The sequence below is a fragment of the Arabidopsis thaliana genome, assembly GCF_000001735.4.
Source record: "Arabidopsis thaliana chromosome 1 sequence".
Classification (NCBI taxonomy): Eukaryota; Viridiplantae; Streptophyta; class Magnoliopsida; order Brassicales; family Brassicaceae; genus Arabidopsis; species Arabidopsis thaliana.
The window spans coordinates 19,235,097-19,252,372 of NC_003070.9; the positions used below are offsets into that span (position 1 = coordinate 19,235,097).

At 31.4% G+C, this 17,276-nt stretch overlaps 4 protein-coding genes across 10 annotated transcripts; 1 reads left to right on the plus strand and 3 right to left on the minus strand.

Annotated features, from left to right (window-relative positions):
- Window positions 1-2,122: 2,122 nt before the first annotated feature.
- AT1G51820 (Leucine-rich repeat protein kinase family protein) lies at window positions 2,123-6,869 on the minus strand. 2 transcript variants are annotated; one of them, NM_001333504.1, is made up of 14 exons: window positions 6,715-6,858; window positions 6,089-6,614; window positions 5,216-5,276; window positions 4,801-5,055; window positions 4,573-4,717; window positions 4,420-4,491; window positions 4,225-4,296; window positions 4,061-4,132; window positions 3,799-3,980; window positions 3,447-3,694; window positions 3,226-3,352; window positions 3,073-3,138; window positions 2,806-2,995; window positions 2,203-2,719 (listed from the first exon to the last, which is right to left on the minus strand). In NM_001333504.1, the coding sequence occupies exons 3-14, from the start codon at window positions 5,247-5,249 to the stop codon at window positions 2,311-2,313; spliced, it is 1,872 nt and encodes a 623-aa protein (NP_001321705.1). In that variant the 5' UTR covers window positions 5,250-5,276; window positions 6,089-6,614; window positions 6,715-6,858; the 3' UTR covers window positions 2,203-2,310. The 2 variants fall into 2 exon arrangements, with proteins under 2 accessions (NP_175594.2, NP_001321705.1); NM_104062.3 differs by having other exon boundaries at window positions 2,123-2,719; window positions 4,801-5,276; window positions 6,715-6,869.
- A 328-nt stretch (window positions 6,870-7,197) lies between these two features.
- Window positions 7,198-7,341, plus strand: AT1G51823 (uncharacterized protein; the record flags this gene model as incomplete). The annotated part of the gene is made up of 1 exon (NM_001123995.1): window positions 7,198-7,341. The coding sequence occupies one exon, from the start codon at window positions 7,198-7,200 to the stop codon at window positions 7,339-7,341; it is 144 nt and encodes a 47-aa protein (NP_001117467.1).
- A 216-nt stretch (window positions 7,342-7,557) lies between these two features.
- AT1G51830 (Leucine-rich repeat protein kinase family protein) lies at window positions 7,558-11,058 on the minus strand (the record flags this gene model as incomplete). Of its 2 annotated transcripts, none has more annotated exons than NM_001333505.1 (11): window positions 7,558-8,337; window positions 8,428-8,617; window positions 8,692-8,757; window positions 8,850-8,976; window positions 9,083-9,330; window positions 9,436-9,608; window positions 9,679-9,750; window positions 9,860-9,931; window positions 10,025-10,096; window positions 10,173-10,317; window positions 10,407-11,058. In NM_001333505.1, the coding sequence occupies 11 exons, from the start codon at window positions 10,933-10,935 to the stop codon at window positions 7,929-7,931; spliced, it is 2,103 nt and encodes a 700-aa protein (NP_001323323.1). In that variant the 3' UTR covers window positions 7,558-7,928. The 2 variants fall into 2 exon arrangements, with proteins under 2 accessions (NP_001323323.1, NP_175595.2); NM_104063.3 differs by having other exon boundaries at window positions 7,639-8,337; window positions 10,407-10,914.
- A 3,246-nt stretch (window positions 11,059-14,304) lies between these two features.
- Window positions 14,305-15,767, minus strand: AT1G51840 (kinase-like protein). Of its 5 annotated transcripts, none has more exons than NM_001333510.1 (3): window positions 15,509-15,767; window positions 14,982-15,103; window positions 14,305-14,882 (listed from the first exon to the last, which is right to left on the minus strand). In NM_001333510.1, the coding sequence occupies exons 2-3, from the start codon at window positions 15,073-15,075 to the stop codon at window positions 14,353-14,355; spliced, it is 624 nt and encodes a 207-aa protein (NP_001321358.1). In that variant the 5' UTR covers window positions 15,076-15,103; window positions 15,509-15,767; the 3' UTR covers window positions 14,305-14,352. The 5 variants fall into 5 exon arrangements, with proteins under 5 accessions (NP_001321358.1, NP_001321357.1, NP_001321360.1 ...); NM_001333509.1 differs by having other exon boundaries at window positions 14,982-15,115; NM_001333508.1 differs by having other exon boundaries at window positions 14,982-15,115; window positions 15,195-15,754.
- Window positions 15,768-17,276: the final 1,509 nt, after the last annotated feature.

Here is a 17,276-nt window from a genome sequence, read left to right on the forward strand (position 1 = left end):
AATATGTGACTCACATAAAAGAATCTAATTTTTTTGCATCAATATAATAGAGTCTTTTATAATGTATTATTTGGTCCTAACTTTTTTTTAATGTGTATATAACATAGATTATTGTAATTTGTATTATAGGGCCTTTCAATAATTTTGACTTATAGGTTTTAAAACAATGATTGGAAAGATCATTAAATAAACGATAGAAAAATTAAACAACCTAAATTTAAAATATAATTAAGGATATAGTGTATATAGATAAAAGACTGTACATGATGACTTCTCAAATACTCTTATATAAAAAAAAACTAAAATTTAAGAAAATATAAACTTGGAGAAGATAAATCTTAAATCATTTCAATATGTCACTCATATAAAAGAATCTATTTTTTTTGCTTCAATATAATAGAGTCTTTTATAATGTATTATTCGGTCTTAAATATAGTTTTCTAATGTGTATTATAGACATAGATTTTTGTAATTTGTATTATAGAGACAATTATTGGAAAGGTCACTAAATGTAAGTAATGATAGAAAACAATTAAACAATTTCCTAATATGAGTGAACTAATGTTGATCATGTCTTCTTCAGAAACTAAGAATTGAGCTTCCTTATACTAAAAAACAGAAAAAATTAAGTTTTGTTTTAGAGAGCATATAAGTCAACAAAATTTGGCACTCCCTCCGTTTCACAATATAAGTTGTTTTAGACCAAATTTTTTGTTTCACAATATAAGTTGTTTTCAAGTTTCTATGCAAATTATATATTACTTTAATACTTTATGATTATTTATATTCTACAGTTTCTTTTATAATTGGCTGAACTTTTTAAAAGTAAATATTTTTAATTTACGTGCTTTTAGCTAAAATAATTTATATCGTGAAACGGAGGGAGTAACTATTTATAGCGATATTGGGTAAATGAATGATAATTTTGATTTAAAAATTTTAAAATATAAATAGAAGGTATAAATAATTTGAATTTAATTTAATTAACAAAGATAATATTTAATTTGGAAAGACAAATAAATAGTTATATAATTATTGTGGTCATACCTGTTATTATCGCTCCATCATTTTTTGAGACTTAACTAAAACGCTTGCCTCAATTTTTGTATTTTATGAATGATCAAAACTTTGATTCTTGTTTTCTCTTGCAATTGACTCTACTATCCATAGTATGGTAGCTTTTTCTTTCATATCCATTTAAATGGTTTAAAGTGCATTTGATGCCTACCAAAAAGAAAAACTATCAAAAATATATAAGTAAGACTCAATATAACTATTTTAGAAACTTAGTATGCTAACTTTTTCTTTCATATCCATTTAAATGGTTTAAAGTGCATTTGATGCCTACCAAAAAAAAAACGAACAAAGATATATAAGTAAGACTCAATATAACCATTTTAGAAACTTTAAACAATGTGAAATCATTTACAAAAACTTACAAAAAAAAACGAAATCTGAAAGCTATTATGAGTCCAAACCTTAAATGAAGGAGACAAAATGATAAGGTTGAGACTCTTGCCCGTTTTGCCTCTTCTTTCATATACATTTATGGTTTGAAGTGCATTTGATGCCTACTACAAAAAAAAAAAAGAAAAAAAAAGTTCTCGATTTACATTTAGAACAAAACAAAAACATGTAAGTAAGACTCAATATAACCATTTTAGAAACTGAAATCATTCTCAAAAAACAAAAGAAAAAGAAAAAAAAACTGAAAGCTAATATGAGTCCAAACCTTAAATGAAAGAGACAAATTGATAAGGTTATGACTCTTGCCGTAAACATTGGTGATACCGTAAATGTTGGTGATACAGCAAGCCATCTTCCATTTTTCTTTCAGTAATTGAGTAACTTCAATTGTCAAAGGAAACAAACGCACTTGTGAATATGTGTGTGTTGTATCTGTGTAAATATTTGCTATTTATATTAGAGAAAATATTTTAATTAATTATTGTTTAAAAGAACTAAAAACGGAAAAAAAACTCTTATAAAATTGGAGAACTATTTATAGTTGTTAACTATTAATGTGCAGTCTAAAACATAATATCATGTCAAAATTTAAAAGATTTGATTTTGTAATTAGTTAAGAGAGTTGCAATTATGGTAAAAAAAAAATCATTTCAAATTGTAGTTTAATATGTAGTAATTTTATAGTTTATGACTATTTTTCTAAATATATGATATATCTATTAATAAATTATTTTAGTCAAACTACAATTAATGATAAATACACGTGTCATCAAAGTAAAGTGCCAAATGTCGCATTGGTAGGCAAAGTTTGAAAAAACCTTCTCTTATTATATAAGATGCAAACTATCGAGCGTTTGGGCTCACTTCAGTACCAAACGTCAAGCTCACTTCTATAGAACTCTTTGATTCCATGTCCCGACTTGCTCCTCCCCTTGCATTTTCAGAAGCCAGACACTCGTTCAATTCAATAACAACTTGGGACATGGTCGGTCTTCTCGCTGAAGAATGATTTAGACAACTCATTGCTAGTTCAACAGCTTTCCAAACAGAACCGGAATCATAATCTTCATTGAGACTTGGATCCATAATGCTTTGGATGTCTCCTTTTGTAAGCATTACTCCTACCCATTCTCCTATGTGTGGCTTTTCACGGCTTTGGTCGATCACATGTCGGTTTGTGATAATCTCCAACAATAGAATCCCAAAACTATAAACATCACTCTTTTCTGTCAACCAATTTGTTCTATGGTATCTGGAAAACAAAATATTATAACTTTTTTTTTGTCAAGTTTCTTTATTACTAAAGAAAAAAAGTATTTCTTAAGCAGTAATACTTACTCAGGATCGAGATATCCAGGAGTTCCAGCAACAACTGTTGATACATGAGTTTCACCTTCGATCAGGAATGATCTCGAAAGCCCAAAATCCGCAAGTTTGGCCTCAAAGTGTTCGTTCAACAATATATTTGTAGTTTTGACGTCCCTATGTACCATTGGTGGTTTGCAACCATTATGCAAGTACTCGAGTCCTAGGCCACAACAATAATTTTAATTAATACAAAAAAACAAAAATTGAAAAATACAAGGGGGCAATCTCTAAACAAACCTTGTGCAGACTCGATGACTATTTTTAGTCTAGTTCCCCAATTCAAAATAAAGCGGTTACGTGTTCCTGTTTATTCAAAGAACATATTATTGTCAAAGTCTTATGTTTTACCTCAAGACAACAACAAACAAAAAACACACTTTTGTTTTCTACCTGACATATGTTCTTTTAGATCTCCATTGGCCATGTATTCATAGATAAGAGCCAAGTTATCTCCTTCGTCGCAGTACCCAACAAGACCAACCAAGTTCTTGTGATGAACTCTAAGAAGAAGTTCTACCTAAACACCAAACCATAACTCACATGTTCAAGGTTTAGAAATAGTTGAGTCATTGACGTGTTTCTCTGAGAAAGTGATAAATGTGAGAGTTTACCTCAGCTTTGAATTGTTTATATCCTTGAGACGATGAATGGGAGAGTATCTTAACAGCTACTTGCTCTGTACCGTTCACGAAACCATGATAAACCATTCCAAACCCTCCTTTCCCAAGGATTCTTTGGAAGTTATTTGTCATTATCACAACTTGTGAATAAGAAAACCTTCTATTTTTCGTTACGATTGCCGGTTCAGATGATCTAGGCAATCTACCATCTGATGCTTGCATATAAGATGGTGGTGGCCCTAAGGTTTCAAGCGAAAAATGTAGTAAGACTTGGTACTTAAATTTGATATTTATGTATGTGATGTTAACAAAGGAATGAAGTTTGAGCTTATTGATAATATACCTTCAACTTTTGGTGACCTTTTCTTTCTAAGAATTAGAAACAGAACCAATGCACCTATAAGAACAGCTATTGAAGCAATTGATGCAACAACTGGCACTATGACACTCTTTTTCTTATGTCCATCCTCTTTTTTCTTGACACAAGAACCCGTTGTGCAAAGAATATGAGGATTGCCTTCGACACTGCAAAATGTAAGTATTAAAGATACCCGATTGCATCAATCGCCATGATAACATTCAAAAGAAAGAAAAAGTTAGTTTACTTTAACTTCATTCCTTTCTTCTGAAGAAGTGAGGGAGGAACTGAGCCACTTAGATTATTACCACTTAAGTTTCTGTTGGGATCAAAAAGAGTCAAAAATATTTTAACCAAAAGTTAACCAAGTAAAAAAAAAAAACAATTTGCAGTGTCCCAATATAAACTCACATGACCAAGAGTGATTTTATGTCAGCTAAAAACTCAGGTACTTCTCCAGTCAAATTATTATCTGACAAGTCCCTGCACAAAGAAGAACGAGCCCATCAAATATGATTCATATTATAAGGCAAAGAGAGTTGATGTTTGGTGACGAAAAAAAAAAAAAAAAAAAGTTGATGTTTGGTTAGCCACAAATATACTTACAATATTTGCAGGTGAGTAAGATTCTTAATGGCTTGCGTGATGATCCCAGTTAATCCACTTGAAGATAAGTCTCTAGAGACAAAAAAAAAAAAGTGTGAGATAACAGTTTGAAATTGACATGATTAGAAATTAATAAAAATTGTATTATCTTACAAGGAAGTGATTATCGGTGGCGTAGAAATATCCGAGTTTTTGCAGTTTAGACCATCCCACAATAACTGTTTGGGGACACATGGATCTCCTTGCCAACTAATTCTACTCAATCCATAAGTACCTTGAACATTCTTGATCCCAGCAACTGTAAAGTTTGATGATGTCAAAAATCAAAACATAAAACGTTAAGATTTGTAGATAAGATAAAGAATCTAAATATCGACCTACCATCATTTTCATTTGTCTCCATTTGCGGGAAATCAATCACGGTGAAAGCTTCGATAGCATTAAGTAAAGGAGGAAGCGTAGATTTCAGCGTCTTCACAACCTGCAAAATGCATCTCCCTCCATCGCATTGCCCTGGGCTTAAGTCGACTATGGATGCGGTTTTTAGCGGTATAGGACTAAAAGGTCCAAAAGTATATTCTCCATTCAGTGTCACATTGAACTCCCTTGTCTCGTTTGCCCTTAGAGCCTGAATCTCTGCAATGTGTACGTAAGAGTAAAACTGTGTAGTAGGGGGCTCTACCGTCCATGTAATGTTCAAGGTGTCGTTAGCCTTAATTGGCGTTGCGGCTTTTGCCATTACACTTTGTGGTAGTTCATAAGTAATACTTGTGTTCACTTTGAGATTTGTAGTTACTTGTGTCCATGAGTCGTCGAAGAGCGGGTACCATTTACGGTCATAGACATCATCCGGGAACCTGCACAATCATGTATGTATATGACATAACTAATCTGACATATGGCTTTCTATGGTTTCAAACGCACCAGTTATTGACATGTGAAATATTGTTTTAATATTATTTTGTCAAGAAGTATAATTTATTTTAAATAATTTAAGAAAATATATAGTAATTGTCAACACAAAATAATATAATGTTGCACATTTTTTTTTTTTTTTTTGTTGCTATTTTTGTATGAATGTAAAATTCTATTCACCAAAATAACTAAGGAGGGGTTATTGGTTTATAGATTTATAAGGAATTGGAAATCCAAACAAAAATCATTTGTTATTCAATATTGATTTTAAAATTCTAATTAAAATCATGTGTTATTGATTCGATGATTTATAAATACTAGTTAAAATTCTTTGTTATTCGTTTAGTCATTTGTTTTTGGATTTGAGAATCCAAATTATGTTTTAAATAGAATTGAATGGATTTGAAAGAGAAAAATAGAAAGATTCAAATATATGGGTAAACACATATTATTTCAAAATCCATATATCTTGATTTCATAATTAATAGAAATTTTCAAATTCTATATAAATTTAGAAATCAATCAACCAATAACACCCCCTAAAATACAAAAAATGCATCTTTGGTTGAAAGAATTTTTAAGAAAAAAAACAATTATTTTTGCAATAAATGCATCCGATGCATATTTTTGCAGTTTTTGCTAAACGAAAAATTTCAATACAAAAACTGCAAAAATAAATTTTAGATAATAAATGTATGAAAACAACTAATCGAGACATATGCTTATATAACATGAAATTTTCATGGGAGCTTACCTTATACGAGTACTTGAATTGCTAATATACCCTCTGAATAAATACTTCAGTGAACCGCTTTGAGTAACGTACATATTTTTCTTCATCGGTCGTAGCTCCAACATATTTATAAAAGGTATACTTATTCCCGTCTTAACAAGACACACCTGTAAAGAGTTGGATCTGGTCACAAGGATTATTTCCTCTATAGTGTCATTGCTACTCACCGTTGTCCACAAATTCGGACCGAGATAAAGGTTGAAGTTTGGCCCAACATTAAGACCATCGTAATTCCCATATACAAATGTGGCCTTGATTAAATAGTTGGTGTCGCTGGTGACATTTAGATTGTAGCAGTTTCGTACTCCCTCTGGAAAGTATCTCAGTGTCAAAGTCGGCTTATCAACGAGTGGTTCAAATTCTTTGGCGAGTCTACCGGTTTTGCCACTAGCTACTAAATCGGCATCTGATGTATATGTTAAACCCGTTTGTGGTGCATCGTAAGGAGACTCAAGAAGGGATAAACCACAATCCACACTAATGAATCCTAATAAGACAATAGATGAAAAAATATAAACGTTTCATCTAAGAAACCGTTGAAGGTTGAACAACACTTATATAGATTAAAACAACAAATTTGTGCATACCTGTTTGATTTTGAGCTTGAACAAGATGAAATATCAGCAAATAGGTGGCAATAAACACAAAATGTCTCTCCATTATTCTTCTTACTGTCCAAAAGAAAGAGCCTTTTCTTTAGATATCAAGCTATGCATATAAGGATATATGATTTTTATGAGCCACTTTTAAAAGTCTCAAGTCAGCTACATAAATAGATAATTGAGACCTTTTTTTTCAGGATGGAAAATAATTCGATTTCGATAGAACAAGTTGTGAGAAAATGACAAACTCTTTAGTTTTTTGGTCAACCATGACAAGAGGTCGAAAACACTCTCATGTACTTTACTAATTTTAGACCACTAAACCGTCAACGCAAAATAACACGCTTTATTTTGATGTTGTCGACGTCGAAAAACTAGGAATAATATCTAGAAAGGAAACGTGCATTAAACCATAACCTTCTAAGTTCTAGTTAATAATCTTACAGATTTGTTGAATTTGACTTTTATATGGCACGTCATTGTTTGATCTGTCTTTCTGTGTCTTTCGTTCTAGATGGATATGGCGTTTTCGTAATTGAATCTCCACCGTCAGAAGTCAACCATCATCCAGCTTGTAGTGTGTGTTTTTGGTCAAAAGGCTTGTATATGTGAAACTCGAATTCTTTCGAATTTATACATCATATATAGTGTTTTTGCTTTGAACAAAAAAAATAAAAATATATAGTGTTTTTGCATCTCAATTCAATCTCCAATGATTTTATATGTATAATTTGTTGGATTTTTGGTTGAAAAAATTCCTTATGATATGGAAGAAGAATGTGGATACTTGCTATGGATGAATAAGTCAGGATGATCAATTAAAATTATGCGTGTTCACCCGAAAAACCATAAGAAAAGGAAAAAGTGGGAGCCAAAAATGGATTTACTCATTTACAAGAGCAAGACGGACGAAAATGGAAAAAAAAAAAACGGCAATCTCAAAACATGATACCGTTCGGATTGAAAAGGAGTTTGCATTAACTATGTAAAATTATTAGTTTTAATTGAAAAAATCACTGAAGAAGTATACTTCGATTAACCACTAGGATACCTCGATTAACCTCAAGCTGAACACAAAATTTTGAGAGTAAGAAAACTTAGAAAAACATTGTATGGTTATATGTGGATGACTTATTCTCACATGGTGTTTAGAAGAAACCATTCAAAAATTCAAAAAGAAGCTGAATTCTTCATGTAAACTACCGAGCCAATGGGGTCACTTCGGTACCAAAGGTCAAGCTTACTTCTATAGAACCTTCTGAGTCCATGTCTCGAATCGCTCCTCCCCTTGAATTTTCAGATGTCAAACACTCGTTTAATTCAATAACAACTTGAGACATGTTCGGTCTTCTAGCTGATGAAGGATTAAGACAACACATCGCTAGCTCAACAGCTTTCCAAACAGAAGTGGAATCATAATCTCCATTTAGACTTGGATCCATTATATTTTTTATGTCTCCTTTTGTAAGCACTTCCCCAACCCATTCTGCTATATGTGGCTTTTCACGTCTTGGGTCTATCACGGGTTGGTTTGTGATGATCTCTAACAATACGACTCCGAAACTATAAACATCACTCTTTTCAGTCAACCAATTTGTTCTGTAGTATCTGGAAAATAATATAGAAAACAAATTTTATGTGGGTTGCTTTGTAATTGAAGGAAAAACTAAAATCCCTTAATTAAGAGGTAATACTTACTCGGGATCGAGATATCCAGGAGTTCCAGCAACAGCTGTTGAAACATGAGTTTCACCTTCAATCGGGAATGATCTCGAGAGCCCAAAATCAGCAAGTTTGGCATCAAATTGTTCATTCAACAATATATTTGTTGTTTTGATGTCTCTATGCACCATTAGTGGTTTGCATCCATTGTGCAAATACTCAAGTCCTATGTCACAAACATTAGTTTTTTACAATATTGAAAACTTCAAGTATATGAAAAAAGAAAAGAACGAAACAAACCTTGGGCAGATTCAACGACTATTTTTAGTCTAGTTCCCCAATTTAAAATGAAGTGGTTTCGTGTTCCTGTGTTTAAAAAGAACACTTTGAGATAAATGCTAAAGTCTTATATTCGCACTATAGAACTGATAAAATACAGTTAGTCATTATTGTCTTACCTGACATGTGTTCTTTTAAATCTCCATTGGCCATGTATTCATATATAAGAGCCAAGTTCTCTCCTTCGTCACAGTATCCAACAAGGCCTACCAAATTCTTGTGATGAACTCTAAGAAGAAGTTCTACCTAAATACCCAGCCAGAAATCAGAAGTTATAGATATATATCCTTCAAAATATTTGAATCATTGATGCTTTTGTTTCAATTAGATAATGATGAAAGTGTGAATTTACCTCAGCTTTGAATTGTTTATATCCTTGAGATGAAGAATGGGAGAGTATCTTAATAGCTACTTGTTCAGTACCATTCACCAAACCATGATAAACAATTCCAAACCCTCCTTTCCCAAGCACTCTTTGGAAGTTATTTGTCATTTGCATAACTTCAGAGTAAGTAAACCGTTTATTCTTCGTCACTATTGCTGGTTCTGCAGATCTACGGGATCTACCATTCGACGCTTGTACATATGCTGCTGGTGGCCCTAAGGTTACAAAAAAAAGAAAAAAAGGTAGTCAGACTTAGAACTTAAGTTTGATATTTATGTATATAGTGATATTACTCTTGAGCGTAATAATTACACCATTACCTTTTGATTGCGTTTTCTTTTTAAGAACAAAAAACAGAACCAATGCACCTATAAGAATAGCTATTGAAGCAATTGATGCGACCACTGGTGCTATGATGCTCTTTTTCTTATGTCCATCTCCTTTGTTAACACATAAACCATCTGTGCAAAGAAGATGAGGGTTGCCTTCGACACTGCAACATTTTATGATGTTAAAGACATATTAATCAATTAGAAAAAGCTGGGAAAACAAAATAAATTTACTTTAATTTCAATCCTTTCTTCTGAAGAAGTGAGAGAGGCACCGATCCAGTGAGATTATTACCACTTAAGTTTCTGTTGAAGAGCCAAAACATAAGCAATCATGTTCTCGCAAAATTTATAGCAATAATTCAAAAGTTAGAAAAAGGGGAAAAAATGTAATGGCCCATGCATGGAAACTTACATAACCAAGAGTGATTGTATGTCAGCTAGAAATTTAGGTATATCACCAGTTAAATTATTATCTGACAAGTCCCTACCATTAAGAAAGGAGAAAAAGCATATCAACTATGATTCAGTTCCAAAGTTAAAAAGAATTTGAGGTTTGGTCAGCCGCAGAGACACGTACAAGTATTGAAGATGGGTTAGATTTTGAATGCCTTGTGTAATGACCCCATTTAAACCACTTGAAGATAAATCTCTATAAACATAAAGTGTGAGATATGAAACAAAAAAATGATTTAAAATAATATAAATTATCAAATGATTCTTCTCACAAGGAAATGATTATTGGTGGTATAGAGATATCTGAGTTGTTGCAATTTAGACCGTCCCACGAATACTGTTTGGGGACACATGGATCTCCTTGCCAACTGATTCTATTCAATCCATAAGTGTTTTGAACATCGTTGATACCAGTAACTGCATTGGCAAAGCTTAATGATATATAAAAAAAAAACATAAAACACAAGGACTTGTTAGATAAGCTCAATGATGTAAAAAAGACATACCATCATCTTCATTTGTCTCCATTTGCGGGAAATCAATCACAGTGAAAGCCTCAATAGCATTAAGTAAAGGCGGAAGAGTTGATTTCAGCGTCTCCACAAGCTGCAAAATACACGCCCCTCCATTACATTGCTCGGGGCTTAAGTCTTGTATGGTTTCGGTTTTTAGCGGTTTAGGACTATAAGGTCCAATTGTATACTCCCCATTCAACGTCACATTGAATTCTCTTGTATCATTGGCCCTTAGAGATTGAAGCTCTGCAAAGTGAATGTAGGAGTAAAATGGTGTAGTAGGAGGCTCTATTGTCCATGTAATGTTCAAGGTCGCATTAGCATTTAGCGGCGTCGCGGCTGTTGACATTACGCTTTGTGGTAGTTCATAAATAGTGCTAATATTTACATTGAGATTCGTAGTTACTTGCGTCCATGAGTTCTGGAAGATCGGGTACCATTTTCGGTCATACACATCATCCGGGAACCTGACACAATCGTTTATAAAAAAAACTGTCATAATTTTTGTATTAGATCGCATTACTAATCTGACATATGGCTATCGTTTCAAAAGCAAAAACTATTGACATGTAAATTTTGGTATTTTTCAAGAGAGAAAAAATATGTTTTACTGTAAGCCAATAGTTTTGTAGTAGCTTTCTGTTCATTGGAAATTTATAAATGAAAACATAAATACAATGTTTCTCTTTCTGTTTTGGCAGTTTATAGGATCAAAACTTTTATTATTCACATAAAGTAAAAAAAAAAAAAAAAATTTTTTTTTTTTTAAACATTCTTGACGACCCAAAGAAATTTTATTAGAATACGAAATATTGTGTAAGAAATCTTATATAATATGACAAGGTTTTTTTCTATCTTTGCCTAACAATGCGACATTTGGCGCTCTATTTTAGTGACATGTGTCCTCTTCATTAAGTTTTAATTTGATATTCTAAATTTTTTCTATTTCACTCTATTATATTTGTAATCTCTATAGTATATAATGTTTACTTTAAAACAAAAAAAAATATTAATCATTGTTAGAAAAATATGATTTAGTATAATATTCTTAGAAAAATATATACTAAAAATATGATTTAATATACCTATCTTACTTTGGGATTGTCTTTTAATTATTTTTTGAATTTTTAAATAAATATTATCATACCTACTTTGGGATTGTCTTTTAATTATTATTTTTAATTTTTAAATATTTATTAAATATCATAACATCTTTATATTTTTAGTGAAAACAGAAAAAATAGTATTTATAATATTTTAGTATAAAAGATCCAAATGACTAAACTCAAATAAACATTTATGTCAGAAATAAACACAACACCATGCATGTAACGTTTATGTTGCAAATGTTCTTCTACAATTATTAACATTTATGTCACAACAAATAGACGTTGGGATTAGGGAAAATTAAATTGATAACACAAAAATGACACAGAAATATTCAAGGTTACAAAAATCTCAATTCTCAACTGCTACAAAACATAATACTACTATCAAACATACAAATAGAAATATTTAATATAGTCAAAAACAATAAATACACAACTTTTGTAACGTATAGTTTTGCTAAGCTAACGTATAGTTTCAATAAATAAATTACAACGTATGGATTAATTGGAAAATTCATGATCCTTTTAAACCCTACTACTTAATTCACATAGGTTATAAATAGTGACGTTTTTTCTAGCTAATGACACACAATATGATGGAAGCAAGAATAAATATCAATGAAAGACAATTTATCTCAAGGTAATAACAAGCTACCAAGGCCATCACGACTTCACACAAACATTAACAATCGCAAAGGTAATATATCATTCATGTTTAGAGTTTAGTTATCAGATCATCTTAAGGTAATAACAAGCTGTTAAGGTAATAACAAGCTGAAGTGCAGGAGCCGCTATTATTTTTCTAGCCTTCATCAAAACATTTATGTTGTAGTTGTCCTCCAAAAGGTAAATATTTACTTTTCTCTTCCTTCTATTTAAAATATATATTTTTACTATGTTCTATATTTAACTCATGCCAACTGAAAAATGTGACCAAAAATAATAAAAAACTTGGTGAGTGCTATAGGTGGACATGTGAAAGGTAATTATGATTGATTGAGAAGATCTAAAACATAAGACACAAGGTATATTATTCTATTCTTTCCTTTCAGTTTCTGCTTCTTTTTAATGTTTTTAAAGTTTGTAGATGTTGTTTAGATCTTGAGCGATGTTTGATGAAGTTCTTAGTTAAGTTGCTAATATGCATGCATGTTAGTCTTCAAAAGTATTCTCTTTTTTTCTTAGATCTCACAAAAAAGACCAAAAGTAATTCAACTGATGAATTTAGATAAAGTAATTTGTCTTCTAAACCCAAGGCAAGTGTTCATAATTGACATTAGGATGATTTTACGTCATTTTTTGCTTATTATGCTTCATATGTTTAATGACTTACTTATTTTATATTGAAGCAAGTAGACACTAACCAGACTAAACCAAGACTACAGTTCGATAGAAATGACATGGATGACGTGGTATAGAGCCTATAATGAGCGTGGAGCTTATACAATGATATGTATTCATGTGTTAATATTTTTTTCAAGTTGTTATATTGTAACATTTTAATTTACATTGAATCAAAGAAAGTCAAGTATTAATTCTGATCACCAATGACTAGAGATGTCAAAATGGGTAACCCAACTCAACTCAACTCATAATCAAATGAGTTTAGGGTTAAATGAGTTATGGGTTGACCCAACTCATTTGATGGGTTGAGTTATTAAATGAGTTAACCCATTTAAGTAATAATTTAATTAATTATAAATAAAAAACAATAATAAATAATTATTATTATTAATTCATTATCATCAAACTTAAGATATTTACGGATTCCACTTTTTATGGGTTTACGGTTTTTGCGGGAAAATCACGGGTTTACGTTTTTGGCGGGAAAATTATAGGTTTACGTTTTTGGCGGGAAAATTACGGGTTTACGTTTTTGGCGGGAAAATTACAGATTTACGTTTTTGGCGGGAAAACCACGGGTTTACGTTTTTGCCGGGAAAATCACGGCTTTACGTTTTTGGCGGGAAAATCACGAGTTTACGTTTTTGGCGGGAAAATCACGGGTTTACGTTTTTGGCAGAAAAATCACGGATTTACGTTTTTGGTGGGAAAATCACGGGTTTACGTTTTTGGCGGGAAAATCACGGGTTTACATTTTTGGCGGGAAAATCACGGGTTTACGTTTTGGCGGGAAAATCACGGGTTTATGTTTTTTGGTGGAAAAATTACAAGTTTACTTTTTCTCAATTTTATCGCTTGTATATTTAAGAAATTTGAAAAAATATTAATTTTATTAAATTGGTTTAGATGTGTTGGTTAAACTTAAATTGGCATTGGTTTAGAGATTTTAGTTGTATTAATTCAATTTTACAAAACTTGATGGGTTAATTGGGTAACTCATTCAAACCATTAACCATTACAACCCAAATCATTTTACTCATGAAACCAATTGACTCGTCAACGCATTTGACCCATCAACTCATTTGAGTCAAAAATTTCAATTCATTAGGGTTCATGGGTTGAGTTGAGTTGAGTTGACCCATGATTTTGACCCATTTTGACACTCCTACCAATGACCAAGTTTATAGAACAATGACATTTTTACAAGTTATACACATACTATATATAATGAAATATATATATATATATAATTTTGACTTAGATATCTAATAGTCAAAGGGTTACAATTTAATTTTTTAGAAAAACTTTTAGTTACAAATATTTTTTGGTTTGCTAATATATATTTATATATTTTATTATATTAAATTTACCCACGCATCGCGTGGGACCTTTTCTAGTTATTTTTATATAACACATGTATATAGAAATAAATCCAAACAATTCATTGAGACATATGATTATATATAAGATAAAAAATTTGATCGTTACCTTATACGACGACTTGAATTGCTAACATACATCCTGAATAAGTACTTCAATGAACCGCTTTGAGTAGCGTATACATTTTTCTTCAATGGTCGGAGCTCCAAAACATTTATAAAAGGTATACTTATTCCCGTCTTAACAAGACATATCTGCAAAGAATTGAATTTGGTCACATGGATGATCTCCTCTGTCGTGTCATTACTACTCACCGTTGTCCATAAATTCGGACCGAGGTAAAGGTCGAAGTTCGGGTCAACATTAAGCCCATCATAATTTCCATAAACGAAGGTGGCCTTGATCAGATAATTGGTGTCGCGGGTGACATTTAGATTGTAGCAGTTTCGTATTCCGTCTGGAAAGTATCTCATTGTCAAAGCCGGCTTATCCACGAATGGTTCGAAATCCTTGGCGATTCTACCAGTCTTCCCAGTGTTTATTAAACCGGTATCTGATGTATATGTTAAACCTGTTTGAGGTGCATTGTAAGGTGACTCGGGAGGGGATAAACCGCAATCTACACTAATGAATCCTATGAAGATAATAGATTAATTATTAGTTAATAATCTGATAAACTTAGACGCGTTGAAGAACATAAACACATAAAAGAAACCAACATATTTGTGCTTACCGGTTTGATTTTGAGCTTGAACAAGATGAAGTATTAGCACAAAAATGGTAACGAACACACAATGTCTCTCCATGGTTCTCCTGACTGTCCACATGAGAGCTTTTTGTTTTTACGATACCAAACTATGCATACAACTATATGATCAAAATTCATAGTCAACTCATTATAAGATTAAAGAATTGAATAAAGAAATAATTGAGAATATTTCCTTACCGGTACAAAATCATTTGATAGAGAGAGTTGCGAGAAATTAACAAGTGTTTTAAAAAACAAAATCTTATCTGTTAACAACAATGAAGAGAGTACTTGTCTTCATAATATTACATATGATAATATGATGGTAAGGTAAAAATGAATATCTAAAAGACTAAAACCAAGAATAATAATAAGAAGTTGTATAAGATATCAGAGGAAACATGGAAATCCCCATGGTCCAGTAGTTGATCAAGATTCAAGGATTAATATTGTTACTCTAGGTTTGGGGTTCAACTCCTAGAAAACACAAATTCTTGAAGTGCAAAACTAACCAAAGATTCAGAATGCCGCATGCAAAATCATTGGTAGTGGTCTTGAGTGTTACGATGAAAGCTTGTCCATCACGAAATTGTCGTATATTTAGAACCGTCCGTTGACGATCCAACCTTCCACATAAATTTTTGTTTCAACTCAAAAATTACACGCTGAAATTTTGGTGTAGCCGACATATTCGCTGATATTATTTTATTTTAGTCAAAATTCGTATTTGTTTCTAATTTGTATGACCAAAAAGTGAGCCTTCACTAGTTGTGTGCTTGATGAATTTAATACTTCATACAAGTAGTTCATATATTACATTCAACGTTTTTAGACAAAATATATCGTTTTCAAATAGGAGACCTATCAGGGTATCACCTCCACCTAGCAGCTAGAATTTGAGCATTTTAGAATATTTTAGGTGTTTTAACATAAATTAGTATATTGTATATATAATAGCAAGTAAACTACATTAAATAACATGATTTATAAACAATAGAATAATAAATAACATTTTATAAGTCAAAAGAAAAGCAGTATACTATATATATTCAATATAAAAGAAAAACATTTAACGTTGATTAAGAGTATAAAAGTTCGCTTGGTTTTTAAAAATGTAATGTAGATGTTTACTATTTAAAACAGTAGATAGTCACTGAAAATACAAGTTTAAAATGATCAGACAGGAAAATGAATTAATTTCAAATTAAAAATTAAGTGGACAAAACGTCTAGGCAACCTTATATGTACTAGTCTATTAGATACATGAAATTTCGCAACTGGTTTAAGTCGGCCGTTGACCAGATCGAAACTGTAGCCTTCACTAGTTGTGCTTGATGAATACAATTTATAAAAAATTTAGATAATTGCAGCTTAATTACACCTTCCCATCAATAAATCTGAGAACTTAACATTCATCAAAATGACATAATCTCAAACTATGGATTGTTTGAGACTTTAAATAGCTTGTGACCTTTTATATACTTCCTCTGTTTTTTGTTGTTTGATTTTTTAGAAAATAAAATTGTTTTAAAAAGATTAATTTTTTAGGTTTTCAATGCAATACTTATTAGTTTTAATTGATAAATTGTAAATTTTAATAAAAATTATTATATATCATTGGTTTAAAGTTATTGAAAATTGTAAATTACAAAAAATAATACATTTAAAAGCAACATTTAATATGTTTTCTTAATATTTGTGTTTTTCCTAAAACAAACAAAAAGGAACAAAGAGAGTATAAAATAGCAGTTGAGTGTTTAAAATTAATCATCGCAGAAGTAAACTTAAATTTTGTTATACCTCGATTTTACAAAATATGGTGGTACTTTACTAGTATTTAAGAGAATTGATTCGGGTACCAAATTAAGTGTACCTATATTTTCTGTCGAACATCTTGACAGATTTCTAAAGTTAGGTATTCTTGAGGTGGAGCGATTTAATCATTTAAGGTTGGCTGACATGCCAAAACGTGTTATCGTGTGAGTGTAGGAACAAAGTACGGGAAGATATCTTGTTTCGATTTGTAATATCAATAAGTAAATATTTCCAGTCTCCTGTAGTAGTGTATTTATGGGTCTTCGTACGAGAGTAGGGCCCACAAATCCAGAGAATGCGTGGTATCAAAGCCGAGCCTAGACATGTGTGGTTTCAAGTAGCTTCACACCGCCTTTGTGAAGGTCTTGGTAAGTGGGGTGATTGTAATGCCTAGATTTTTAGAAATATAGAGGTGTGATGAGGCACGATTAAAAGAATTGATTTTGTTACATGTGTCACATATTT

Excerpts from the sequence above, each read along its gene's own strand:
- AT1G51820 (NM_104062.3), bottom strand. The coding sequence starts at position 6,787 with ATGGAGAGACATTTTGTGTTTATTGCCACCTATTTGCTGATATTTCAT. Across the intron at positions 5,277-6,088 it reads AATTCAAGTACTCGTATAAG|GTTCCCGGATGATGTCTATG; the intron begins GTAAGCTCCCAT and ends ATGATTGTGCAG. Across the intron at positions 4,492-4,572 it reads CCACCGATAATCACTTCCTT|AGACTTATCTTCAAGTGGAT; the intron begins GTAAGATAATAC and ends TTTTGTCTCTAG.
- AT1G51840 (NM_001333510.1), bottom strand. The coding sequence starts at position 15,075 with ATGTGGACAGTCAGGAGAACCATGGAGAGACATTGTGTGTTCGTTACC. Across the intron at positions 14,883-14,981 it reads TCAAGCTCAAAATCAAACCG|GATTCATTAGTGTAGATTGC; the intron begins GTAAGCACAAAT and ends TTATCTTCATAG.